Genomic DNA, 27,833 nt, shown 5'->3' on the forward strand with positions numbered 1-27,833 from the left:
GTGGACAAGGACCTGGGAGTCTTGGTGGACGACAAGTTGACTATGAGCTGTCAGTGTGCCCTTGTGGCCAGGAGGGCCAATGGTATCTTGGGATGCATCAGGAAGAGTGTGGCCAGCAGGTCAAGGGAGGTGATCCTTCCCCTCTACTCGGCACTAGTGAGGCCATATCTGGAGTACTGTGTTCAGTTCTGGGCTCCTCAGAACAAGAAAGACAAGGAACTACTGGAGACAGTCCAGTGGAGGCCACAAATATGATTAGGGGCCTGGAGCATCTCTGTTATGAGGAGAGACTGCAGGAGCTGGGCCTGGTTAGTCTAGAGAAGAGAAGACTGAGGGGGTCTTATTAATGCATATAAATATCTCAAAGGCAGGTGCCAAGAGGATGGTCCCAGACTCTTTTCATTGGTGCCCAGTGACAGGACAAGGAGCAATGGCCACAAACTAAAACACAAGAAGTTCCACCTCAACATGAAGAATAACTTCTTTCTATTGAGGGTGGCAGAGCACTGGAATAGCTGCCCAGGGAGGTGATGGAGTGTCCCTCTCTGGAGACATTCAAAACCCACCTGGATGTGTTCCTGTGTCACCTGCTCTAGGTGACTCTACCATGGCAGGCGGGTTGGACTGGATAATCTCCAGAGGTCCCTTCTAACCATAAGTATTCTGTGAATCTGGGAAGAGGATGTGAATCTAGTATAACACTAGGAAATGGGATGAAGAATGTGGGTAAGATAGGTGCTTTTCCACTGTAGGAAAAGAAAAGGCTATCAGGCATTAAAACAATTTCTTTGATGAAGAAGAGTGGCTTTGCTCTGAAAAAAATTAATGTATATATTATATATTTGCTTAAATTTAAAATTTGAATTTATATACACATACTTTAGGAGCAGACTACTTTAGGTAAAAATGAAAAATTCAGAAGAAATAATTTATTTTTTACAATTCTTTCTTGTAGTTATGGGGGCAATAATTTTTCAACATCTAAATTATTTTCTCCTAAAATGAATTTTTTATTTGCACACTGACAATATAACTATGGCTTTCATGAAAGTTTGATATGGTGCTTCAAATGAAGAATAAAAAAATGTCCTTAAAGAAAAACTAAGATTCCCTTCTGAGTGTAGTGGCAGTGGTTTCACAGATGTTTTTTCAAATGACACAGCAATTGTCATTTTTGGAACATTGAATTGGTGAAGGGAGAAACATATACACAAGTAAAACGTAGCAAAAGTAAAGTGAAAAAGTGAGAAGCAAAATTAAATGCCATTCAATATCTTGTGCAATTTTTCTTAGTCTTATTTTTCCTCAAATATGATTTTCCACTCATGCATCATTCCTGTTTTAACATGCATTCTTAAGCATGAGGTAGCAAGCTTATAAGGATTTTAAATTAATTTCACTGACCTTATGATTTATGTCATGCAGTACAGAAGGATTCAAAGAGTAAAATTAAAAACAAATGTCTAATCTATTTTAGAAGGTGTGTCCATGCATCAAAGGTTACACAAAACAAATCTTCCTATTCATCATAGACTATGACCATAGCATTCAGAAATAAATGTATCATTCAACTGGACATACAAACTTCTAATTAAAATTGGAGCTTAATGAAAAATCATTTTTAACATAAAAACTAGTCATGAACTTATATTGGTCATTTATCTAAATATCAACATTAGACCATGAGTTGCTTTCTAAAAGTATTACAGACTAATTAATTTATTAAGTTGGGTTTTTTTTATCTGAGAACAGAAATCTTTGTGTATAGAGCTCTGATTTTTTTAAAATTTAAATGAGGTTTATAAATCCTCACATATTTTACCCTGGTATTATTCTCTTAACCTTATTAGTACTTTTAATGCAATCACTTGTATCCAAAATCAATTTGCAATTTTGTGCAATCTTATCTTGCTTAATAATAAGAGATGTATTTTTTGAATTTGGGAAATTATAGTTCAGGAACACTGATAAGGGATGGCAGGCCAATGCTAATTTATGTAACAGTTAACATGTGAAATCAGCAACCTGCTGAATTTTCCATTTAATCATCAGAAAGAGTACATATCATTACTACTGATTGACAGAAACTCTGTTTTTCTGTCACACTTGAACAGTCTTTTTCAAAGTAATGGTTTGGGGTTTTTTTCAAAATTAAGGTTTTCAAATAAATTTTTCCTTAGGTGTCATGATTTAACCCCAGATGGCAACTACGCACCACAGCCACTTGCTCACTCACTCCTCCCCTCCCCCCAGTGGGAGAGAATTGGAAGGGTAAAATGAGAAAGCTCATGGGCTGAGATAAAAACAGTTTAATAATTAAAAATTAATTATAATTAATTGTAAGGAAAAGAGGGGGAAAAAAGACCCAAAGAGAGAGAAAAATAAAATCCAAGAAAGGTGAGTGTTGCAAATGAAAACAATTGCTCACCACCAACCAACCAATACCCAGCAGTCCCCTGGCTAACCTTCCCTCTATTTTTATTGCTGAGCATGACCTCATATGGTATGGAATATCCCTTTTGTCACTTGAGGTCAGGTGTCCTAGCTGTGTTCCCTCTCAACTTCTTGAGCACCTCCAGACTACTCCCTGTAGTTAACAATGAAGTTTATAATCTTGTTTTGAAATATATAAGTTAATGGTGGAAAAGGAGGGATAGGAATTTTAGAGAATATAGTGAGGATGATGAATTTGTTCTAACTAAAATGTTATTAAAGAGCGCTTGTAGATCATAGAATCATAGAATCAAAGAATAATTTACGTTGGAAAGGACCTTTAAGATCATCGAATCCAACACTGTCAAGTCCATCACTAAACCATGTCTCTGAGCTCTACATCTACACATCTTTTAAATACCTCCAGGGATGATGATTCAATAATTTCCCTGGGTAGCCTGTTCCAGTGCTCGACAATGCTTTCAATGAAGAAATTTTTCCTAATATCCAATTTCAACCTGCCCTGGTGTAACCTGAGGCCTTTTCCTCTCGTCCTGTCTCCTGTTACCTGAGAGAAGGGACCAACCCCCACCTCATCACAACCTCCTTTCAGGTAGTTGTAGAGATCGATAAGGTGTCCCCTGAGCTTTCTTTCTCCAGATTAAACAACCCCAGCTCCCACAGCCGTTCTTCATAAAGACTTCACCAGCTTTGTTACCCTTCTTTGGACACACTCCAGCACCTCAATGTCTTTCTTGTAGTGAGGGGCCCAAAACTGGACACAGTATTTGAGGTGTGGCCTTGCCAGTGCCAAGTCCAGAGGGACAATCACTTCCCTGGTCCTATTGGCCACACTGTTTCTTATACAGATCAGGATGCCATTGACCTTCTTGGCCATCTGGGCACACTGATGGCTCATGTTCAGCTGGCAGTTGACCAACACCTCCAGGTCCTTTTCTGACAGGCAGCTTTCCAGTCACTCTCCCTCAAGCCTGTAGCATTGCACGGAGTTGTTGTGACCCAGGTGCAGGACCTGGCATTTGGCCTTATTAAACTTCATACAGTTGGCCTCAGCCCTTTGATCCAGCCTGTTCAGGTCCCTCTTCAGAGCCTTCCTACCCTCCAACAGATTGACACTCTCACTCAATTTAGTGTCGTCCAGGAATTTGGTAATGGTAGGCTCAATCCCCTTGTTTAGATCGTCAGTAAAGATATTAAACGGGCCCCACACTGATCCCTGGGGAACACCACTAGTGTCCGGTCACCAACTGGGTGCAGCACCATTCACCACCACTCTCTGGGCCTGTCCATCCAGACAGCTTTTAACTCAGCAAAGAGTACACCTGTCTAAGCTGTGGGCTGCCAGCTTTTCCAGGAGAATACCATGGGAGGCAGTGTCAAAGGTTTTACTGAATTCCAGGTAGACACATCCATAGCCTTTCCCTCATCCACTAGGCTGGTCACCTGGTCATAAAAGGATATCACATTGGTCAGGCAGGACCTGCCTTTCCTAAACCCACTAATGACCACTAATTTGGCTTGCCTCTTGAGTTGGTAGGAGGGGTGTGTCCTCCCTGCATGCCCTTCTTGCCTGAACTGCTGTGTAAACTGCCACACCTGCCTTGGCTGATGCACCCTGCCTTGGCTGATGTGTTACTGTTCTGGGTTCATCCAGGACAGGGTTAATTTTTTGCAGTAGCCAGGAGGGGGTGTGGGCAGGACCATAATTTTATTCAATACCACCTCACATCACTGCCAAGGGTGGGAAAGGGACTCTCTCTTGCTTTGGGGGTGGGGAAAAGGTTCTCTCTCACTTCTGAGGAGAAGGGTGTTTCTTCTAGTTGAGAAAATGTGGCAGGGGAAGCTGTCCAGTATTTGTTTATTCTTGCGGGCTTTCTGTGTAAATAATTTCTTTCTTATACCTTTTGTTATTAATATTGTTTCTGTTACTGTTTGTTCTAATCTTATTGCTGTTTCCAATAAATTGTTCTTATCTCAAAATGTGATCTTTGCCTTTTGTGCTTCCAATTGGAGGGGAGTAGGGAAGCAGAAGTGTGTGTTCAGCAGGAGCACTAAATTGGTGAATACCATTCCTAAACCACAACAGCCTTATTTGGTGCCCAATGTGAGGTATGAAGGGTTGAGATAACAACACGTCTGCCAAGAGAAGATTGGAAACAAATTTGATCTAAGCATTTGTTGTATTAGGTATGGAGCCACTGGTCACAATGTTGCTTGGTCTGTTCATGTGGGTGTGGTACCCAACCCTGTATATATTCCTGTATGTGCTCTTCATAATGATCTTTTCAGAGCAGGGAAGAGATCAGCATAGCTTTGTTGCTGTACTGTGGGATATCAGCTGATGACATAACATCAAGGGCAATGAGGGTCATTCGGGATGTGTATTCAGTGTTGCTCTCCTACCCTTACCTCAGACGCTCCTTTTGGGAGTGCATTAATAATCATACCCAGCACCTTTTCACCCCCTTTTCCTCCTTCAGGCCTGTTACTAGAGCTTTTGAGAATTTAGAATTTTCCTTGGATGTTAAGGAAAGCATGTTCTTATTGCTAAGTCTGCCAGGTCTCCTCAGTGCGGTCTACACCATGTTTAGAGTCAAGACATTTTTAGGAAGGTCATTCAGAGATCTGCCCCAAGGGGGAATGGTCATGAGTTGCATGGAAGGTAGGAGAAAATGGGACTGTTATTGGAGAAATTCTCTCCTCCAGTGTTTTGGGAGTTGACCCCTGAACAACTACAAGACCCTGATAAAATGACAGAATATTTGCAAGGAGAAAGCTGTGGCAACTCCAGAGAAAACCAACTTATTGCAGTGTGCTGGGCCCTGGCTACTGTTTATCAGACACTGCTTGTCACTCGACAGCACCCTCAGAGGGAGTAGAAGGAAAGCAGAACAACAGGCACCATGGCCACTCAAACTGCAGCTGAGCCAGGGGAACAACCTGTGCTGGTATCAGTTGCCCCTATACAGAAGAAAAAAATCTTAGACCAAATCAGTTTGCGTAGTGAGGGCTGAAGAGGAAGCAGGGCGGTCTCAAAAGAAGGAAAAGGTAGGGCCAGGGAGAATCACCTGATCCCTATCCCATGTGAGCCGCAAGATATGTGAAAAGATTTCAGCCGCCAATCGGTTGAGCCCCTGGTGACCTAGCTGCTCCAGTGTTGGGATATCACAGAACACGATATGAAACTAGATGGTAGTGAAGCCAAGCAGCTGGGATCCCTGTCCCGGGATGTGAGCATTGACAAGGCAATTGGGAAGAAGACAGAAACTCTCAGCCTCTGGAAGTAACTCCTGTCAAGCGTGAGGGAAAGGTATTCTCTCAAGGATAATTTAGTAGTGAGCCCAAGCAGGTGGAATGCCATGGAGAAGGGTATCCAGTACCTGAGAGAATTAGTTGTGCTGGAGGTACTTGGTAGGGATTCAAATAGCAAACAGTCCTCTGTAGATCCAGATGAGGTCCAGTGTAACAGTGGTGTACATAATCCATGTGGCGGACGTTTGTACAGAGCACACCATTGTCATACACCAACTCACTGGCCTTGATGTCAATGACAGAAGGAGAACAGTGCTTCAGGTGACTACCTGACTGGCAATATGAAGATCATCTTTTTTCCTCCCTACCAACCTGTGCCTTGGCTGTGGAAAGACTGTCCAAGACTATGGACAGATTTGAAAGACTCAAGCAAGTTAGAGAGAAAATGTCCTATGCCCCACCAGTATGGACCAGAGTCTGCTATTGGGAGCAAATATCCTCCTACTTGAGAGAGGGTACAAACCATGAAGTAACCTGTGGTTTTACCTTCATGACCACAGAGAGGAGATGAGGAAGTGGGATGGAAAACCCACCTCTGCCCTAGTAGCATGGGTATGTGATTTGAGAAGAACAACCACTACAGGAAATTCTTCAAGGATAAATGTTGCTCCAGTTTCCAGTGGGCAAGTCCTCAGATAGAATAGAAGGGCTGATGTTACTTCCCATCATCTCAAAGGGACCTCCAGGTCATATTTACAAGAAGTGAGCAATGAGTACTATGACCAGGACTAGAGGGGTAATGCTCCCAGCCAGGTGGAGGAAATGGACAGTAGAATCTATTGGACTGTGGGGATCCCATGGCCTGTCACATCAGATCCACAAGACTATAAAGCTTTAGTTAACACTGGCTCACAATCTACCCTGATGCCATCAAGATATGTAGGGGCAGAATCCATCTCTTTCTGGGCTGACAGGGGAATCCCAACAGCTGACTGTACTGTAAGCTGAAGTTAGCCTGACTAGAAAAGAATGGTGAAAACACCCCATTGTGACTGGCCCAGAGCCTCTGTGCACCTTGGCATAGATTACCTCAGGAGAGGGTATTTCATGGACCCAAAAGGGCATTGCTGGGCTTTTGGGATAACTGCTGTGGAGACAGAGGGAATTAGACAGCTGAATACCTTGTCCGGTCTCTCAGAGGACCCTTCTACTATGGGACTGCTGCAGGTCAAAGAACAACAGGTACCAATTGCTACCACAACAGTGCACTGTCAACACTGCAGCAACCAGGACTCTGGGACTCCCATCCATAGATGATTCATGGGGAGCCAAGGAGTGGTCACAGCAAGACTTCCTCACCTTTCAATATCCCCATATGGCCAGTGTGTAAGTCCAATGGAGAGTGGAGACTGACAGTGGACTATCATGACCTGAATGAAATCACACCACCACTGAATGCTCCTGTGTCAGACACGCTGGAGCTTCAGTACTAACTGGAGTCCCACGCAGCAAAATGGTTCTACCATCGATATTGCTAATGCATTTTTCTCCATTCCTTTAGCAGCAGAGTGCAGGCCACAGTTTTCTTTCACCTGGAGGGGCGTCCAGTACACCTGGAGCCAACTGCCCTAGGGGTGGAAACACAGCCCCACCATTTGCCATGGACTGATCCAGACTGCACTGAAAAAGGGTGAGGCTTCAGAAGACTTATAGTACATCGATGACATCATCCTATGGGGCAACACAGCAGAGGAAGTTTTTGAGAAAGTGTTGGGGGTTGAATTGTTCCCTTTTCTTTCAGTGGAATTTTCCCCATCGTTATGCTAAGTATTTGTGGCTACACCTTAGTAGCAATAGTTTTCTCTCGCAGGGGGTGGGGGATAGGGGGACACCGGAAAATGAAAGGTGGGACAGGGGCCTGGGCTCTCTGGCTCTCGCTGTCTCGCTCGCTGGTGGAGTGGAAGGAAGACGGCCAGGGCTCCTATCTAGCGTCCTCCCCGCCATCCCAGCGCCGGGAGCCACGTTCCCTGCCATTGGACATTGCTCTGCTGCTTTCCCACTTCATCCTACTACCTCCGGGCACTCTGCTGAGCACCACGACCAACACCGTGAGGGGGGAGTCGCTCCTCCATCCCTCTCACCCCTGGGCTGCTGCTGCCGTCACCCAGCCCTCTTCGATTGCGCGGGACCTGCCCTGCCCACAGCACCGGTAACTGAGGGCAGGGAGAGAGGGCCTGTGGCCAAAAAGGGTCTGGAACTGAGCTATACTGTTCTGTTTTGTTGTCAATTTTTATAGCTGTTGTTGTTTCTGCTATTTTGCCTTGTTAGATATCAGTAAAGAACTGTTATTCCTATCCCCATATCTTCTGCCTGAAAGCCTCTGATTTGAAACTATAATAATTAGAAGGGAGGGGGTTGCACTCTGCATCTCAGAAAAGGGGTTCTCGCCTTTCCTTAGAAAATACCTGTCTTTCAAACCAAGACAGAAAGGAGAGAAGATAATCCAAATCCTCCTGAAAACTGGTTTTGCCATAAAACAAAGGGAGCCCTAAATTGGGGAATACCGTTCCTAAACCATGATAGTCACACCCTGTTTGCCTGCCCTATTTTGCCCCACACCCGGTTGCTTCTTGGGTGCATCTTTTATACCTGTGGGAGTTGGTCACCTTCAGTCCTGGCGCTGCCTACACTGAGTTAGAGCTGCTGCTTGTCTAGCTTTTAACACTTCCTGCTCTGGCTGAGGCTGGTGCGCCTTCTCTCTCTCTGTGCTAGTTTCACAGTTTTGCTGTTTTTTTGGAAAGCTCTCTTAGCACAATCCTCCACTCCAGAGCATGTCTGCCAGAGCAGTGCACCTTGGAGACATGATGATGCATCACATGCATGAGAACCAGACTCTTCTAGGATTACACTGAATTTTTTAGGACCTGCTCTCACAGGTCAAAGTTTGCCTTTTAACAGCACAGGTAAGTTGTGATTTAGAGGCTTGTATTGTATAAACTGGAGTAAAAAAAATACAAAGAAATCAGCATACAGATGACCAAATAAAATTTACTTCCTTCCTAAATATAGTTCCTAAGCTTGATATCAATCATATAGTTTTTGATCTTTCTAGATGGTTCTTTCCTTGGCATTGAAAATACCCATACTCACTAGGGCCTCCATCTCCAATGTTAGTACTTGTGGTTAGACGCTGGCCAAACGCCAGGTACCCATGAAAGTCGTTCGCTCACCTTCTTCTCTTAAAGTTCAGCAGAGGGGAAAAAAATTAATGAAGGGCTCATGAGTTGAGATAAGGACTGGGAAAAATCATTCTAAGGGCAAAACAGGTTTAAATTTAAAATATAAAGTAAATTTATTATTAACAGAGTCAGAAGAGGATAATGAGAAGTAAAATAAGCCTTTAAAACACCTTTTTCCCCCCATCCCCTCCCTCTTTCCCATCGACAGTGCAGGGAGACAGGACATGGAGCTCTTGGTCAGTTTGTCATTCGAGATCTTTTTCTGTTCATTCAGGGAAAGGAGTCTTTGCTATGCCGTGGGGTCCCTCCCACGGGCAGTTTTTCCAAAACTGTTGTGGCATGGGTCATTCGTCCACAGGGTGCAGTCTTTTAAGACTAGGCTGCTCTAGTTTGAAAGCAAGGGCGCTCTCTCTCTATTGGGATCTCCCACTAGATTACAGCTTTTTCTGACGTCCATCCACTCCAGTGTGAACAGTTTTCTCATGGGGTGTGAGTGAATCTTTGCATCCCCCATAGACTTCATGCATTACAGGGAGAATGTTTCACCATAGTCCTCACTAAGGCTTGCAGAGGAATCTTGGTTCTGACACTTGGAGTACCTCCTCCTACTCTTTCTTTTCCACTGACCTTGGTGCAGCCATGTTGTTTTCCCTCACATGTCCTCACTTCCTCCTCTTCTCTGACTAGAAGAAAAACTGCTGCTTGTAGGTACCATTGTCAACAAGTTCCACTAATTCAAAGATTCTTTCAGGATCCTGCAGAGCCGAGAAGTTGCTTTCATCCAGGTTCCACATCAGGGAGTCGCCCGCCACATTTTCACTGTCAGCCATGCAGCCCCACCACCACCACCACGTGGGCAGTGAGGACCGCCACAGTGCTGGCACTATTTAGCACCTCTTCATGCAGGGCGCTGGGAAGGAGAAGCTGCCGTCGCCCCTGCCCTTCTGTCTGCGGCATGATTGGCTAGGGGCAGCCAGGCAGAGAAAGCTCACTGCAGTCTGTGCCGAGATGGTGGCAGCCACAGTGGTAGCCACGGTGCCTCTCCACCTCTGGGGAAAAAACTGCTGTTTTGATTTTCTTCTCAAATATGCAATCACAGAACCATTACCAACCTCTCTAATTGGACCAGCAGCATGTCCATCTTCAGAGCCATCAGAGATTGGCTCTGTTGGACATGGTGGGAGCTTCTAGCAGCTTCTCACAGAAGCTACCCCTGTGGCCCCCCCACTACAAAAAAAAAAAAATCAGGCTATGCCAAATCAACACAATACTCCACTTAGCATATTACAGACTTGTAACACAATATTGCATTCTGCGTCATTTAGTAATTGTGAGAACAGGGATCTCCCAAATTTGAGAGTATTGTTTAGAAACCATTAGATGCACTGAAGCACTAGTCATTCTTTTCATAAGGTAAACTATCCTATATTTCTGGTGTTCTTGTTTGCAGGTACAGCAAGTACAGACTGTGCAACAGGTACAACATGTCTACCCAGCCCAGGTTCAGTATGTGGAGGGAAGTGACACAGTCTACACAAATGGAACAATGTAAGTTGGTTATTCATCTAAATTAGAATGTTTACTAAAATATGAAGTTAAATGCACATTCTTTTCATGACAACATATGGACTGCTATGTTTTAATTAGCAAAGAAATTGTTTTAACAAAAACTTTATTTTTTGTCATATTAAATCATTATTTGAGTGAAAACAAGCTGGATTCATATCACTTGAATTAGTCTAAAATGAATTCAGGTAATTGTTACAGTTGGACAGTGTGAAGCTGTATATGCAGAATTTTGTTGTTTGGGGGAAAAACTTGAGTTTATGGACAAGTTTTAAGTTATGCTGATAGGAAGTATGGTCTAAATTTGTCATAATATGATCATCTGTGTAATAAAGTAGTCTTCATGTGGGCCTCTATTCTTCTAGTTGAAATTATACTGGCAAGTTCCTAAATTGCTGAAGCAGTTGTAATCATTACTTACAGAAAACAATTATATAATTTCTTTATTGTTTTAAGTGCAATGATATACATATTTATTACTTTTTCCAAAGGAAAGAACGTAGAGGAAAGAGAATATGTCCTTTTGCTTCTCTCTCACTCTTCTATTTCCTGTGCTTTTCTTGCTTCAATGAACATGGTTTTCCACCATCAAATTCCTTTCTCCCATGTTCAAACTTAAAATCATAGAATAATTTAGGTCAAAAGAGAGCTCTAGAGGTTATATGTTAAAACTCACACACACAGTCAGAGTAGAGCTACCTTCAAAGTTGTTCAGGGAGAACTTTCCCTCCCTCTTTTTTCAGTTAAGTCTAAATATAGCCCCTGAAACTTCTGATATAAGGTTAAGGAAGAAGCAAAACGCCTGTAGAAAACTTTTTTGGTGCCAGAAAATATATCTATTGATGATAATCTGGCATTGACACAAAAAAGTCAACAACACTATTGAGTTCTGAGACTGATGTTAACACTTGCAGCATCCTCTTCACTGACATATTTTGCCAAATTCATTCTTCAGATAAACTTTTTCAACACTCTCTTGTTCCCTCATTTTCTTTGCTTTTATAATATGTAAGCAATCTTCTGTCCTAAATGGGTTTGTTAAGACATGCTTATTAAGAATGACCAATGTGTCCCTGTTTAAGATACTGTAAAAATGGAAAGTCACTCATCACATTGTTAAACAGTAATCAAAGACTGAAAACATCTATGTAGAATGTCTGATCAGGCTAACTGAAAAATGTCAGCCAAAGACACTGAACTGTTGAGACAAAATAAAACATACTTCTTCATTCACACTTTTTTTCTTTTAAAAGCTCTAGTGCTTCTACTCTAAATTATAGGCAGTGGTATTGGGAATGTATAGTTTATTGCAGGTCATGACATTTTACCTGACTTTATAGCTCAAATATATTAAGCAGAGGATTGTTTGTTTTATCCTGTTTATATTTTAATTGCTCCAAAGACCAATGGATGTCCTCCAGATGACCCTAAATGGGGTATTTCCTTGCACCTCCTGATTTTGCTATTAATTATATGAACTCTGGTTTCTAGTACCTAATCTATTAACAAAGAGTCTACTCCATTCCATATACAGGGCCTAGGATATATAGTTGAAGGAAGTTATCCTATTAAAACAGAAAGGAGCAAGTACTAAACCTATGGTAGGAATGGAAAATGTTCTATGTCAAGTAACATGGATATTCTTTCATTTTCTTTTTATGGTCATGTGCTAGCTTGATTCTAACACAACCCTCAAGACCTCCGAAGAGACCATTTGGTCATGAAAACAGCAACTAGGCCCAGTCAGTGAGGAGGAAACAAAAACATGAGTTGTCTGATTCAGAAGAGTGAAACTGTCATCCAGTGAGCAGGAAAGGGTTCTGGTCTTAGACAAAGAGCTGGTGGAAGTGCCTGGGAAGGCAAGAGCCAAGAACCAGTGAGTGGAAAGAAGGAAGTATGGTACCAGACATAGAAATCTAACAAAATGTCAAAATGCATGGTTGTCTGTGAAAAAGAACTTTAAAAACCAAAGCAAACAAAAAATAATAAAAATTAAAATACTGACTGGATAAACAGCCCAGAAAAGTTGTCTCCATACAGGAGATGATGCCTATATGATTTTCCTGGTATAACTCCTCACGATTTCATTTGTAGATAGCAGCTTAAAAGGATATGAGCTGGTCAGCCTCACCACTATTCTTGTGAAGATGATGGCAAAAATAATCCCGGAAGCCATTTCCTGGCACACAAAGGACACAGGGTGATTTGGAGTAGTCACCATGGATTTACAAAAGGGAAATTATGCTTGGCCAACCTGCCAGCCTTCTACAATGAGTCAACTATCTTGGTGGATGAGGGGAGAGCAGCAGATGCTCTTTATCTTGACTTTAGCAAGGCTTTCAACACTGTCTCATATAACATCATCATAGACAAGCTGACAAAGTGCAGGTTAGATAAGTGGGCAGTGAGGTAGACTGAAAAGTGGCTGAGCTGACAGGCTCAGACAGTTGTGATCAGAAGCCTAAAGTCTAGCTGGAGGTCAGTGTCTAGTGGTGTTTCCCTGGGCTGATCCTTGAGCCAATACTGTTTAAGAACTTCATTAATGACCTGAACAGTGTGACAGAGAGCACCCTCAGCAAGTTTTCAGATGGTACAAAATTGGGAGGAGCATTTGATAGACCAGATGGCTGCTGTGCCTTCAGAAGGATCTCAACAGACTGGAGAAATGGACAGACAGAAACCTCATGCAGTCTATCAAAGGGAAATGCCAAATCCTGCCCCTGGGTAGGAATAGCATGATGCCCCAGTACAAGATAGGGAATGACTGGCTGGAAAGCAGCTTTGCAGAGAAGGACATGGGGGTCCTGGCTGAAAATAAGCTGAATGTGAGCCAGTAGCATGCCCTTGCATCAAAGGAGGTCAAAAGTATCCTGAGCTGCATTAGGAAAAGTGTTGACAGAAGGTTGAGGGAGGTAAACCTTTCTCTCAGCACTGGAGAGGCCACACCTGTAGTACTGTATCCAGTTATGGTCTCCTCGGTACAGGAAAGACATGGAAATACTGTAACAAGTTCAGCGAAGAGCCACTGCAGTGATGAAAGGATTGGAGCATCTGCAGGAACAGATGGTGAAAGAGCTGGGACAGAATCATAAAATCATAGGATCACTGAGGTTGAAAAAGACCTTTAAGATCATCCAGTCCAAGTATTAACCTAATACTGCTGTCTAGCACTAAACCATGTCCCTAAGTGCCTTGTCTTTACGTCTTGCCAAATGCCTTCAGGGATGTTGACTCAGAATCACAGAATAGGTAAGGTTGGAAGGGATCACAGTGGGTCATCTGGTCCAACCTCCCTGCTCAAGCAGGGTCAGTCCAGAGCACATGGCAAAGGATTGTGTCCAGACAGTTCTTGAATATCTCCAGGGAAGGAGACTCCACAAGCTCTCCAGGTAATCTGTTCTTGTACTTGGCCATCCACACAGTAAAGTTCTTCCTCATGATCAGGTGGAACTTCCTGTGCATCAGTTTCTGCCCATTGCCTTTTGTTCTATTGCTTGGCACCACTAAGACCCTGGCGTCATCTTCTTGGCACCCTCCCTTCAGATACTTATAGACATTGATGAGATCCCCTCTCAATCATCGAGTCTTCTCGAGGCTGAACAGGCCTGACTCCCTCAGCCTAATCTCATAAGAGATATGCTCCAGTCCCTTAGTAAACTTTGTAGCCCTTTGCTGGACCTGGTCCAGGAGGTCTATGTCTCTCTTATAGTGAGGAGCCCAGAACTGGACACAGCACTCCAGGTAAGGCCTCACCAGGGCTGAGTAGAGGAGCAGGATCACCCCCCTCCACCTGTTGGCAATGCTCTTCCCAATGCACCCCAGGATACCATTTGCCTTCTTGGCCACAAGGGCACTGGTGGCTCATGGACAGCTTGTTGTCCACCAGGATCCCTAGATCCTTCTCCACAGAGTTGCTTTCCAGCAGGTCACCCTAGCCCGTACTGGTGCCCAGGGTTATTCCTTACCAGGTGCAAGACTGTGCACTTGCCTTTGCTGAATTTCAGACAGTTCTTCTCTGCCCATCTCTCCAACCTATCGAGGTACTGCTGAATTGCTGCACATCTCTCTGGAGTATCGGCCACTCCTCCCGGCTTTGTGTCATTAGCGAACTTGCTGGGAAGGCATCTACCCTATCATCCAAGTCATTGATGAATAAGTTAAACAATAATGGCCCAAGTAATGAACCTTGAGGGACCCCTAGTGACAGGCCCCCAACTAGACTCTGTGCCACTGATCACCACCCTCTGGGATCTGCATTTTAGACAGTTGACAGTTCACCTCACTATCCACCTATCCAGTCCACACTTCCTGAATTGTTTAGGATTGTTTAGTCTACGAAAGAGAAGGCTCAAGAGGGATCTTATCTGTGTTTAAATACACTGCATTCAAGATTGTTGTGGTTTAACCCCAGCCAGCAACCAAGCCCCACGCAGCCACTCACTCACTCCCCCACCAGCAGGATCAGGGAGAGAATCAGAAGGGTAAAAACTGGAGAACTCATGGGTTGAGATAAAGACAGTTTAATAGGGAAAGGAAAAGTCTCTCACACAAGCAAAGAAAAACAAGGAATTAAGTCACCACTTCCCATGGGCAAGCAGGTGTTCAGCCATCTCCAGGAGAGCAGGACCCTATCATGCATAACAGTGACTTGGCAAGACAAACAGCATCACTCCAAACATTCCCCCCCTTCCTCCTTCTTCCCCCCACTTTATATACTGTGCATGATGTCATGTGGTCTGGAATATCCCTTTGGTCAGTTTGGGTCACCTGTCCTGGCTGTGTCTCCTCCCAACTTCCCATGCACCCCCAGTCTTGTTGACAGCTTGGCAATATGAAAAGCAGAGAAGGCCTTGGCTTTGTGTAGGCCGGCTCAGAAATAACAAAAATATCTCTGTATTATCAACCCTGTGTTCAGCACAAAACCAAAACATAGCCCTGTACCAGCCACTGGGAAGAAAATTAACTCTACCCTAGCTGAAACCAGCACGAAGATGGAGGCAAAGTCTTCTCAGGTGTGCTCAGTCAAAGGATGAGAGATAATGCACACAAACTGAAATGCATGAACTTCCATTCAACCATAAAAAATATCTTTTTAGCTCTAAGTGTGTTCAAACACTGGACAAGGCTGCCTGGAGAGGTTGTGGATTCTCCATGGTTGGAGTTCAGCAAAGGTGGATGTGCTTCAAAACAGAGGTCTTGAGGGCACAGGAGCAGACTGTCCCTGTGTGCCGAAAAATGAGTCGATGAAGCAAATGTCCAGCCTGGATGGGCAACGAGGTTTTGAAGGAACTTAGAAATACAAAGAGGATGCATCATCTTTGGAAGGAGGGTCAGGTCTCTCAGCAAGTATTTAAGGGGGCTGCTAGGGCATGTAGGAAAAAAATTAGGGAGGCCAAAGCTCAGTATGAACTTAAAATGGCAACTTCTGTAAAGGATAATAAAAAATGTTTCTACAAATATATTAATGGTAAAAGGAAGGATAAGACCAACCTTTGTTCTTTATTGGATGAGGGAAGGAACTTAGTAATTGTGGATGAGGAGAAGGCGGAGGTGCTTAATGCCTCCTTTGCCTCAGTCTTTAGTGGGAAGATGGTTTATCCTCAGAATGACTGTCCTCCTGGATTGGCCGATGGTGTTAGGGGGCAGAATGGTCCCCTTGTTATCGAAGAGGAGGCAGTCAGAGAACTGCTGAGATGCATAAATATTCATAAATCTATGGGACCAGATGGGATCCATCCCAGGGTGATGAGGGAGCTGGCAGATGAGCTTGTGAGGGGTAGGTTGTGTTTGACCAACCTGATCTTCTTTTACGACCAGGTGACCCTCCTGGTGGATGCAGGAAAGGTTGTTGGATGTTGTTTATTTGGACTTCAGCAAGGCCTTTGACACTGTCTCCCACAGCATACTCCTGGAAAAGCTGACAGCCCATGGCTTGGACAGGTGCACCCTTTGCAGGGTTAAGAGCTGGCTGGATGGCTGGGCCCTGAGAGTGGTGGTGAATGGTGATGCATCCAGCTGGTGGCCAGTCACAAGTGGTATCACTCAGGGGTCTGTGCTGGGGCCAGTTCTGTTCAATATTTTTACTGGTGACATGGATGAGGGCATTGAGTCTTTCATTAGTAAATTTGCAGATGACACTAAGCTGGGAGCGTGTGTTGATCTGTTGGAAGGGAGGAGGGCTCTGCAGAGAGACCTGGAATGGTTGGATAGATGGGCAGAGTTTAGGAGGATGAGGTTTAATAAGTCCAAGTGCCGAGTCCTGCATTTTGGCCACAATAACCCCCTGCAACCTTATAGGCTAGGTACAGAGTGGCTGGACAGTACCCAGGCAGAAAGGGACCTGGAGGTACTGGTTGACAGCTGACTGAACATGAGCCAGCAGTGTGCCCTGGTGGCCAAGAAGGTCAATGTCATCCTGGCCTCTGTCAGAAATAGTGTGGCCTGCAGGAGCAGGGAGGTCATTCTTCCCCTATACTCAGCACTGGTGAGGCCACACCTCGAGTTCTGTGTCCAGTTCTGGGCCCCTCAGTTTAGGAAGGACATCGAGATGCTTGAGTGTGTCCAGAGGAGGAGAACAAGGCTGGAGAGGGTTTTGGAACACAAGCCCTATGAGAAACGACTGAGGGAGCTGAGGTTGTTTAGCCTGGAGAAAAGGAGACTCAGAGGTGACCTTATCACTCTCTACAACTTCCTGAAAGGTGGTTGTAGTCAGGTGGGGATTGGTCTCTTTCACCAGGCAGCAACAGACAGAACCAGAGGACACAGTCTCAAGCTGCACCAAGGGAGATATAGGTTGGATATTAGGAAGAAGTTTTTCACTGAAAGAATAATAAAGTATTGGAATGCTTTCCCTGGGGAGGTGGTGGAGTCACCATCCCTGGGTGTATTTAAAAAAAAAGACTGGATGTGGCACTTGGTTCCATGGTCTAGTTGAGGTGTTCGGGTATGTGTTGGACTTGATGATCATGGAGGTCTCTTCCAACCTAGTTATACTGTGATATCCAAAACCTGACTGGACAATGTCCCAAGATACTTACTCTGGTTAATCCTGGTTTGAGCATGGGCTGGGAAGGGGTTTGGACTAGACAAGCTCCAGAGATGACTTTCAACCTCAACTACTCTACTATTCTATGTTGCTGTGATTACACTAGAAGTCACCACAGAGAAGGTGTCATTTATACAGGATTGAAAATAGCTACAAAGATATCTGAGTCTCTACATCTTAAAATATTAACCCAACTTCATAAAGATATTATTCTTTGTTCCACAGAAAGGAATTTAAAACTTGATATTTACAAGAATTATACTGGACTGTAAACAGGAAACTTCTTTTTAATATATAATACAACAAAAAACCCCAAACATACAATACATGATTTAGGAAGGAATCTAAACTACAGGCACTATTTCCTGGAAGATCAACATGGACTTTGCAACTGATAAGATGTTAAACCAGGGGGGATCCCAGACATCAAACTAGGATGGATGCAGGAATTGATAGAACTATACAAACTGATTAAGGGAATTACAGGGGAAAGAGGAAGCAGGGTGTCTTGGTTTGAAAGACAGGTATGGTCTAAGGAAAGGCAGGAGCCCCTTTTCTGCGATGCAGAGTGCAACCCCCCTCCCTTTTAATTATTTTAGGTCCAATTCAGATGCCTTCAGGCAGGAGATATGGGGATAAGAATAACAGTTCTTTACTGGTATCTAACAAGGCAGAAAACAACAACAGCTATAAAAGTTGGCAACAGAACAGTCTAGCTCCACTCCAGTCCCTTCTGGCCGCAGGTCATCTCCCTGTGCTGTTACCGGTGCTGTGGGGGCAGGGCAGGTCCCGCGCAGTTGAAGAGGGCTGGGTGATGGCGGCCGCGGCCCAGGGGAGAGAGGGGATGGGGAAAGTGACTCCCCCTCACAGTGTCGGTCGTGGTGCTCAGCAGAGTGTCCGGAGGTAGTAGGGTGAGTTGGGAGAGCAGCAGAGCGATGTCCAAAGGCAGGGAGCGTGGATCTCAGTGCTGGGATGGCAGAGGGAGATGCCAGAGCAGAGCCCAGGTTGTCTTCCCACTCCAACGAGCCAAGCGAGAGAGAGCCCCGCTCCAGACCCCCCCCGTCCCACCTTTCCTTTTCCGGTTCCCCCCCCCTCCCCCTCCAGCCACCCCCCTACGAGAGAACATTATCTGTCGTTTTAAGGTGTAGCCACAATTACTTAGCATAACAATGGGAGAAAATTCCACTGAAAGAAAAGGGAATAGTTCAACCTCCAACACAGGGAGAGACAAAGAGGAGGGATAGACAGAAAAGAGGATAAAAGTTCCCAGTTGCAGGTAAAATGGAGCCAGTCAGTATGCTTGTCTGGCTGAGCCCTGTGCCTGATCACTGCAGCCTGTCCTATTTTCTTATATTTTCCTTTTAAATGTTTTCATAACTATTGCCCTGCCTAATCTCACTCTTTGTCCTCTGTGTATGTGTTGTGGCTTAACCCCAACTTGCAACTAAATACCACACACAGCTGCTCGCTCACTTCCCTTTGCCCTCATCCCCATTGTGATGGGAAGGAGAATCAGGAAAGAAAATTAAACTGGTGGGTTGAGATAAGAACAGTATAATAATTGAAACAAAGTAAAATATAATAATAATGATGGTAATAATGACAGCAACATGGTAATACTCTAGCTCCTTCGGAACTCGGGGATGAATCCCATCAGGCCCCATCAACTTGTGAACAGACAGCTGATACAACTGGTCCCTTACAATTTCAGTGTCCATAAATGGAAAACCACTGTTCCCTCAGTCATCGCTCTCCAACTCAAAGGACTGGGCAGCCCAAGGTCTCTCAGTATCTGTCCTGGTTTAAGGCAAATTTGTGGGAAAACCTCCGGAAGGAGCCCCCAGACAGCAACCCCCCCACGACTCCTCCCCCCCCTCCCCCCCCCCCCCCCCCCGGGTTCGGGAAGAATTTCCTCAGAGAAGAGTGGGAAAAAAAACCTGTTTATTTAACAAGCAAAACACTCCCCAGCACAGGAAAAAAACACCACCAGCTGACAAAAAAACTCTTTCACCGTTCTGAAGGGTTGACAAACTCAGAGAGTCTCTCCGGCGAGTGGTCGCCCAGTTATCAGTCTCTGGCGCTGGGGAATGACTGCTGCAGGTGACAGAGTGTAGACTCCCGGTGTTTCTTGGGGTTTCCCAGGTCCCCGTCCAGAACAGGTTCAGATGGTATCCAGGAGAGGGGGGGGACGGGGTGGAAAAAAACAGTCCAGGGAAAAAGTTGGACTGCCTAGCTGAACTAACTAATAAGCAAAAGCAAGGGCAAAGCGAAGGAAAGAAAAAGAGGCAGAAGCGAGCAAGCAGGCAAGCAAGCAGGCAAGCAAGCCAGCAAACAGAGCTAAAACCTCTCCTAAACACAGACCATGGGAGAGGTGAGCCAGCTGATAACAAGACAAAACAAAGCTTCACTTTCAGAGTCAGTCCTGAAAGCACAGGACATAATACCAAACATAATCAGAACACACGATTGGAGATACAAACACCATAACATCACCCTAGGACAGTATCATTAATGACTGAGACAAAAAAAATAGTGTAATGCCTCTTTTTTTTTCTTCATCCCTGTTAGTCAGGTGAGCATCTTCAAAAAGTATCAGTCCAATGTTTTCTTTAGACATGCTCTTGCTATTAATGTATTTTAAAAAGTCTATCTTGTTATCTGACACAACCCTGGCCAGTTTCAACTCCAGCTGAGCTTTGCTTTTTGTGTCTTCTCCCTGCAAATATGAGCCACATCTCTGTAATCTTCTTGCAAAGCCTAACCTTGCTTCCAGAGATTCTACAATTTATTTTTCCTCTTGAGCTCCACGAGGAGTTCCCTCTTCACCTGATTTGGTTTTCTGCCCCACTTGCTTGACTTTTGACACAGTGGAATTGCCTGCTCCTGTGCTTCTGAAAACTGGTTCTTAAAGACTGAGCAGCACTCGTGGGCCCCTAAGTCCACAAAAGGAGATTCCCAGGGTAATCTTCTAATTAGCTCCATGAATAGCTTAAAGATTGCTCTCTTGCAATCCAGGGCAGCAACTCTGCTGACCTTTTTTCTCATTACACTGAAAATTTTAAACTCAACCATTTCATGGTCACTGTGGGCAAGATAGCCACCAACCATCACATCTCCCAAGAGTCCTCTAGTCACAAACAAGTCTAAGAGGACATCTTTTCTAGTTGGCTCACAGAGTACTTGTGACGAGAAGTTACCTCCCACAAACTTCAAGGCTTCCCAAGGCCTGCTCATCACAGCAGGATGATATTCACAGTTGATGTCTGGGAAGTTGGAAACTCTCATAAGGACATGGGCTACTGATCCAGAGATTTCTCCTAATTGCTTACAGAATAACTCATCACTGCTTACATCCTGGCTGGGCGATCAGTAATAAACACCCACTATAATATCTCCTTTGTTTTGATCCCCTTAAGCTTCACTCAGAGGCTCTCCACCACATCACTGCCAACTGTAAGGGCTGTACAATCAAACCTCTTCCTTATGTATAGTGCCACATCTCCATTTCACCTGCCCTGCCTATCCCTCCTAAACAGCCTGTAGCCCTCTGTCTTCGTTTTGAGTTGCCAATTTAAATAAACTTATTTTTCTGTTGTGAGACAGAACTAGGAGCAAAAGAGCAAGGCAGGCCTAAAACTTGAGAGAGTATAAAAGAAAATTTATTAACTACACAAACAAAGAGAAAGGAAAAAAAAATTCAGAATAAGATTTTTCAGATCACTCCTTCCCTCCCTCTCCCAACCTTCATAACAACCAAACAAACATATAACAAATACTTCGGTCAGTCCCCAATTTAGTCTTTTTCAGTTCACTTCTGGAGAGAGAAGCTTCCTTTTGTTGAAAGCTGTAGGGATTTTTTCCACAAGAAAGAAGAAGACAGTTCTCTTGTGGTTTTATCTTTCACGATTTGCATCTGCCCGGGAACCTGCAACCGTGACGCTCCTCCCAGCTCCACAGCCGTCCCAAAGCTGTAGATGTGGGCCATGTCTGTCTCATGGGGTATTACTTTTAAGAATGAAATGTTCGACAGCAAAGGTTATCTCCATCTCCTTTCTCTCTGCTCAGGCTTCATCTTTAGAAAATTGAAATCCTCTTGTTTTCTCAGGGCAGAAATTCTCAACACAGGTGCTCTTTGGTCAAATCATCTATTAAATGGAACATTTCCATTCCCCATGTCTCTTTCCATGGTTTATAGGAATATTCAGTACATCAGTTCATCCCTACAATTTTACAAAAAAATTTTCAGCCATTTCAGCATCTTCTCATTCTCCTTCCATCTTAAAAACTTAGCTCTTACGTTACTGACTTCAGAAATCTTCTTATTCCCTTTCATATTCAAAGGAAAGGCTGGAGGCTTTGCAAATCTTATCTGAGCACTAAAGAGTTAAAGTTTAACACAACTACAAGAGTTGGGCCAGGCTCAGGCCGTGCTGGGGGGGGACAGCTGAGGTGTCAATCAGCCTTTCTGGGGCTGGGCTGCAGCCCCACAGTGCTCATGGCCACCTGGGCAGGCCCGGCCCGTCTGACAGCAGCAGGAGCCGGGCCTCCCCACCCATGCCAGAGCGGCAGGCCTGTGGAGGAGGAAGCCGTGAAGGTTTTATCACACAACTTTTTCTCCCCCCGCCCATTGGGTCCTCTTGTTGGCAAACGGGGCCCAAGCGGCCTCCCGAGCCTCCCCCCCCGCATGGGGGAGGGGGAAGCTCGGGTTGATGTTACCTGCTCAGCCGCAGGAAAAAAATGAGCCTCAGTTCCGGATTACCTCCTTCAAAATGTGTGTTCAGGAGTGAACTAACTTTCTCTAATTGGCTGTTGCAGGTGTCCCAAGCCCCACAGAGGAAATTCTCTTAGAGCGAACCTCTCTCTGAGTTTCTTCTTCCCAAGTCAACCTATCACACCCTCCATCCCAGCACTCCAGTTGTGGGACTCATTCCACCTAGCAAATATAACACTACCTGCTACATCAGTTAGACATATACAAGTCTATGACTTGATGGGATCCACCCAAGGTGGAATGTTTTGGAGCAGATCACCCCTACAAAGGGGTCTGAACAGGCTGAATTGATGGACTGAGGTGAATTGTATGAGGTTCATGAAGGCCAAGTGCCAGGTCCTGCACCTGGGTCACAACAACTCCGTGCAATGCTACAGGCTTGAGGGAGAGTGACTGGAAAGCTGCCTGTCAGAAAAGGACCTAGAGGTGTTGGTCAACTGCCAGCTGAACATGAGCCATCAGTGTGCCCAGATGGCCAAGAAGGACAATGGCATCCTGGTCTGTATCAGGAATAGTGCGGCCAGCAGGACCAGGGAAGTGATTGTCCCTCTGTACTTGGCACTGGCAAGGCCACACCTCAAATACTGTGTCCAGTTTTGGGTCCCTCACTACAGGAAGGGCATGGAAGGACATTGAGATATTGGAACATGTCCAAAGGAGGGCAACAAAGATGGTGAAGAGTGTAAGGCATGAGTCTTATGAGGACCAGCTGAGGGAACTGGGGTTGTTCAGTCTGGAGAAAGGAGGCTCAGGGTACACCTTATCGATCTGTACCTGAAAGGAGGTTGTGGTGAGGTGAAAATTGACCTCTTCGTCCAGGCAACTAGTGACAGTACAAGGGGAAATGGCCTCAGGTTACACCAGGGGAGGTTCAGGTTGGATATTAGGAAAAATTTCTTCACTGAAAGAGTGCTTAAGCATTGGAAAAGGCTCCCCAGGGAAATGGTGGACTCACCATCCTTGGAAGTGTTCAAAAATTAATGGACATTCACTTTACAATATGGTTTAGTTGACATGGTGGTATTAGGTCAAAGGTTGGACTTGATGATCTTGGAGGTCTTTTTCAACTTTAATGATTCTATGATTCTGTGACTGACTACCAGGTCATGTTCATTTTATCAGCTAACACCCTCAAGTCCTTGTCCTCATGGCTGCTCTCGATCCATTCTCCACCCGCTCTGTATATTTGCGTGGTATTCGCTCACACAAGTGCAGGACCTTGCATGTGGCCTCGTAGAAATTCATGAGTTTCACACAGGCCCACCTCTCTAGCCTGTCAAGATTGCCTTTGATGGCATCCCTTCCCTCCAGCTTTTCAACTGCTCCATTCAGCTTGGTGTTATCTGCAAAGTTGCTGAGACTGTGCTAAGTCCCATTGTCTGTGTCATTAATGAAGATATTAAATAACACTGGTCCAAAAATGGACCCCTGAGGGACACCACTCATTACTGATCTTCATGTGAATATTGAGCTGTTAATCACTACCCTCTGGATGAGACCATCCAACCAATTCCTCATCCACATAACAGTCCACCCATTGAATCCATCTCTCTTCAATTTAGAGAGAAGGATGTTGTAGGGGGTCATGTCAAAGGCTTTACAGAAGTCCAGATAAATGACATCTGTAGTCCTTTCCTTGTCCACTGGTGGCATCACTCCATCATAGAAAGCCACTAGGTTGGTCATGCAGGACTTGCCCTTGGTGAAGCCATACTGGCTGTCCTTAATCACCTCCCTGTCCTCCATGTGACTTAGTACAGCTTCTAGGAGGATCTATTCCATTAAATTTCCTGGCACTGAGGTGAGGCTGATAGGCTAGTAGTTCCCAGGGTCTTCCTTTCTACCCTTTTTTTAAATGAGTGCAATATTTTCCTGTTTCCAGTCACCTGGGACTTCACTTGACCTCCATGTCTTTTCAAATATCATGGAGAATGGCTTTGGAAATACATCAGCCAATTCCCTCTGGACTGTGATTCATCTCAAGTCCCATAGACTGATGTCTGTTCAGTTTCTTCAAGTGATCACAAACATGATCAGTGGGATGGACTTTGCTCCCCCAGTCCCCTGTCTTGCAGTCCATCTACTCAAGATGTCTGGGAGAGGTTACCATCAAAGACTGTGGCAAAAAATGTGTTGAGTACTTTGTTCTTACCCATCTGCCAGCCTTGCTTATGGCGGGGGGGGGGAGGAGGGTTCATCTTCAACCTTCTTTTTCTGTCTGACGTACCTGAAGAACCTTTTCTTTTTGTTCTCTGGCCATTTTCAATTCTAGCTGAGCTTTAGCCTTCCTGACCGCATCTCTGCATGCCCTAGCAAGGTTCTTATAGTCCTCAGTAGCTATTTGACTATCTTTCCATACCTTGTATGTTTCTTTTTTGCTTTTAAGTACACCTATAATCTCATTGTTAAGCCAGGGTGGCATCTTGTTCTGCCTTCCTTTCCCTTTGTAGGGGATGGACTGTTCTTGTGCTTTCAAGAGACTGTTCTTCAATAACTGCCAGCACTCACAAACTCCTTTCCCTTCATGGATGATTTCCATTGAATGCCTCACACCTGGGCTCTGAGAATCTTCTAGTTGGCTCTTCTAAAATCCAGGGTCTTTGTCCTACTACTGGTCTTAAGTGTGCTTGGCAGAATATTAAACTGCACAATGTTGTGATTGCTGCATCCAAGGCTATCACTGCCAGTTATCTTGTCAAGTAAGTCTTAGTTTGCAAGCAGTAAATCCAGCAATGAACTGCTCCTAGTCAGCATGTCTAGTATCTCTGGCAGGAAGCAGTCCTCAGTGCATTCTGAGAACCTAATGGTTGACTTGTGCCCTGCTGTGTTGTTTTTCCAACAAATGCCCAGGTAATTGAAGCCACCTATGAGGACCAGGTTCTGTCAGTCTAAGAATTCCTTGAGCAGCTGAAGTAAGGTTTCATTAGTCTCATCATCCTGCTTGGGAGGTCAGTAACAGATACCTACCATAAGATATCCCTTGGTGACAATTCCTCCAATCTCGATCCAAAGTTATTCAATGATAGAACTTTTGTGGTCTCCACAGCTCACCTTCATAAATTCAAATTTATCTTTTACATAAAGTGCAACTTCACCTTCTCTTCTTCCCTTCCAATCTTTTCAAAAGAATTTGTAGCCATCCATTGTGGTCTGCCAATTATGTGAGTTTCCCCCCAAGCTTCTTTAACTCCTATGACATCATAACTGTCATAATGGGCATGGAGCTCCAGTTCCTCCTGTTTGTTGCCCAGACTACGTATACATGCACTTGAGGTGGTTGGACTTGGGGTTTTTGACTTTGGAGAGTGTTGGGGAGCATTTCTCTCTACTCTGGTAGGCATGCTCATCCACCCTGTTGCTCATGGATATACAGGTGTCACAACTTTGGACCCCACCCCCCCAAGTTTATTAGTTTAAAGCACAATTCACTAAGTCAGTCAATATGATGGCAAAGATTGTCATGCCTCTTCTAGATCAGTAGATTTCAACTCTTCCCAATAGGCTGTATTCATTGAAGAATGTCCTGTGACCATAGAAGCCAAAGGCCTGGGGACAACACCATCCACAAAACCAGGTATTGATCTGCATGATGCATTTACTTCTGCCTGCACCCCTATCTCTGACTGGCAAGACAAAGGAGAAGATCACTTGGACACCTGTCCCCCTCACTTGAAGCCCCAGGGCTTTCAAGTCCTGCTTGATCTTCTCCAGACAATGCTTTACCACGTCATTGGTGACCATGTGGAAAAGAAGTAGCGAATAGTAGTCTGCACTTTTAGCCAGTTGTGGCAGTTTCTTGGTGACATCCTGGATCTTGGCTCCTGGCAAGCAGCAAGCTTCCCTTGAATGTATATCAGGCTGGCAGATGGGTGCCTCGATGCCTCTCACCCACTCTTAGCACTTGCTTTCTTTTGCAGCTTTTAGTATGTCCTGCTGTTGCAGTTTATCCCTGTGAATCTTGCCCATTGGTTTTGCCCACTGCTAAGGCTTAATATTTTTTGCTGGTTGGTACATACAAGGAAGGGGAGTGAAGCAATATCCTGTTTCCATGGTTCACCAAAGACCATGGTGCCTCCTTCAAGGTGCTGTCTGTTTGGCACTGCAGCTCTTTGGTAGTCCTTGGAGGTCAGTGCCATGGGGTCCTAGTATTTATTCTTGCAACACCTCAAATAGTACTCTGTTTCTTGTTCCCCCTTGTAAAGGCCCAGAGAAGCTGACTTTAGTCATGGGGTGCATCCTCCTGCCTCCCTCCCCAGGCTGCACTATGATCTGAAAAATGCACATTAGGCCTTGGCCTCGACTAACTGCACTTGGACTAAGCCCCTCTTGAGCTTATGAGAAGCACTGTCTGTTCCCAAGAATGAACAACTCAGCTTATTCTGTGATTTCTATTTTTTTAACAAACAGCCTTGGAAACTTATTTTTCTTGCCTGAATAACAACCCAAGTGGAATAATATTTTTGTTATTGGACCTTCAAAGAAAGTTACTGATTCGAATTGCAGCCAGGATGGAAAATTACGATGACTAAAGCTCATTCTCCAACAACACTATAAACAGCAGTCCAACGTGAGACCCTTTGAGCTCTTGATTCCCAGAAGACAAGGGGATAATGTGTATGTCTCAAACACTGGTAACCAGATGGCTGTGGAGCTAACCAAGGACTGTCCGCCATGAGAAAAAATAAGGTTTGGCTTGAGAAGGAAGGCCATGCAGAGGTAGGGCAGCACTTTTAGGGGATAAACATCCTTGTTGTAGTTCCTGGAGATAAGCACAACACAGTACAGTGCAAGCACAGGAATGAGGCCAAGAAGTGGGTGTGGATTACAGGGGGAGATTAAGACCACCAAAGACCGTCACAGCACTCCAGCCCATTTCCAGAAAGGTCTGAAAGAATAGACTGCACATGAGAATTAATTTGCATAGAAACCAAGAAACCTGTCTTCAGGGCAGAGAAACCTATCCATAAAAATGTACCCACCCCCCAAACTCGGGCAGCACTCCCAGGACCCTGGATATCTCATCAGCTGGACCAACACTGCTGAATTGATGCTGAAGCCAGGACTGGTGATCTCTTTTTTTTTCTTTCTTTTTCTCCCCTCCTCTTTAATATCTTTCTTTCTGTCTTTCACCCTACCCCTTTGTCCAAAACCCACTGCCATGTGCTTATATAGTAGGTCAGGGACTAACAAACTGATTTCCATGCCAAGTGTGTAATTTACTAATAAAACTTTCTCATTGTTTGCAGACCCTCTGACTTTGGTCATACCTTTCGAACACGAACATTTATGAATCTTAGGTGCTCCTTTCCCCTTAAGGGTGGGTCTTCACACCGCTCCCTAATACAGCATAAGCTGGTGACTTCTTCCTGCATCTCCTCCACCCAGGAGCATGAGGTGCAGTCTTTACAGCCCTCCACCTGGACAGCAGATTCCCTGATAGGAAGCTCTGTCTAGGTGACTGCCTCCACTCATTCCAGGCTAGCCTGGCTAGACAGCCAATTCCTGC

The 27,833-nt window shown here is 44.7% G+C and overlaps 1 protein-coding gene across 1 annotated transcript in view; it reads left to right on the forward strand.

The window, feature by feature from the left end:
• Positions 1–27,833, forward strand: part of LOC148220015 (transcription factor RFX3-like) — a 233,390-nt gene that overhangs the window by 61,822 nt on the left and 143,735 nt on the right. Inside the window, exon 3 of the mRNA XM_088155476.1 lies at positions 10,396–10,493. Within this exon, the coding sequence (XP_088011602.1) occupies positions 10,396–10,493 (98 nt within the window). The remainder of the gene's footprint in view (positions 1–10,395; positions 10,494–27,833) is intronic.

This window comes from Sturnus vulgaris, chromosome W, assembly GCF_052056855.1.
Source record: "Sturnus vulgaris isolate bStuVul1 chromosome W, bStuVul1.hap1, whole genome shotgun sequence".
NCBI classification, from domain to species: Eukaryota; Metazoa; Chordata; class Aves; order Passeriformes; family Sturnidae; genus Sturnus; species Sturnus vulgaris.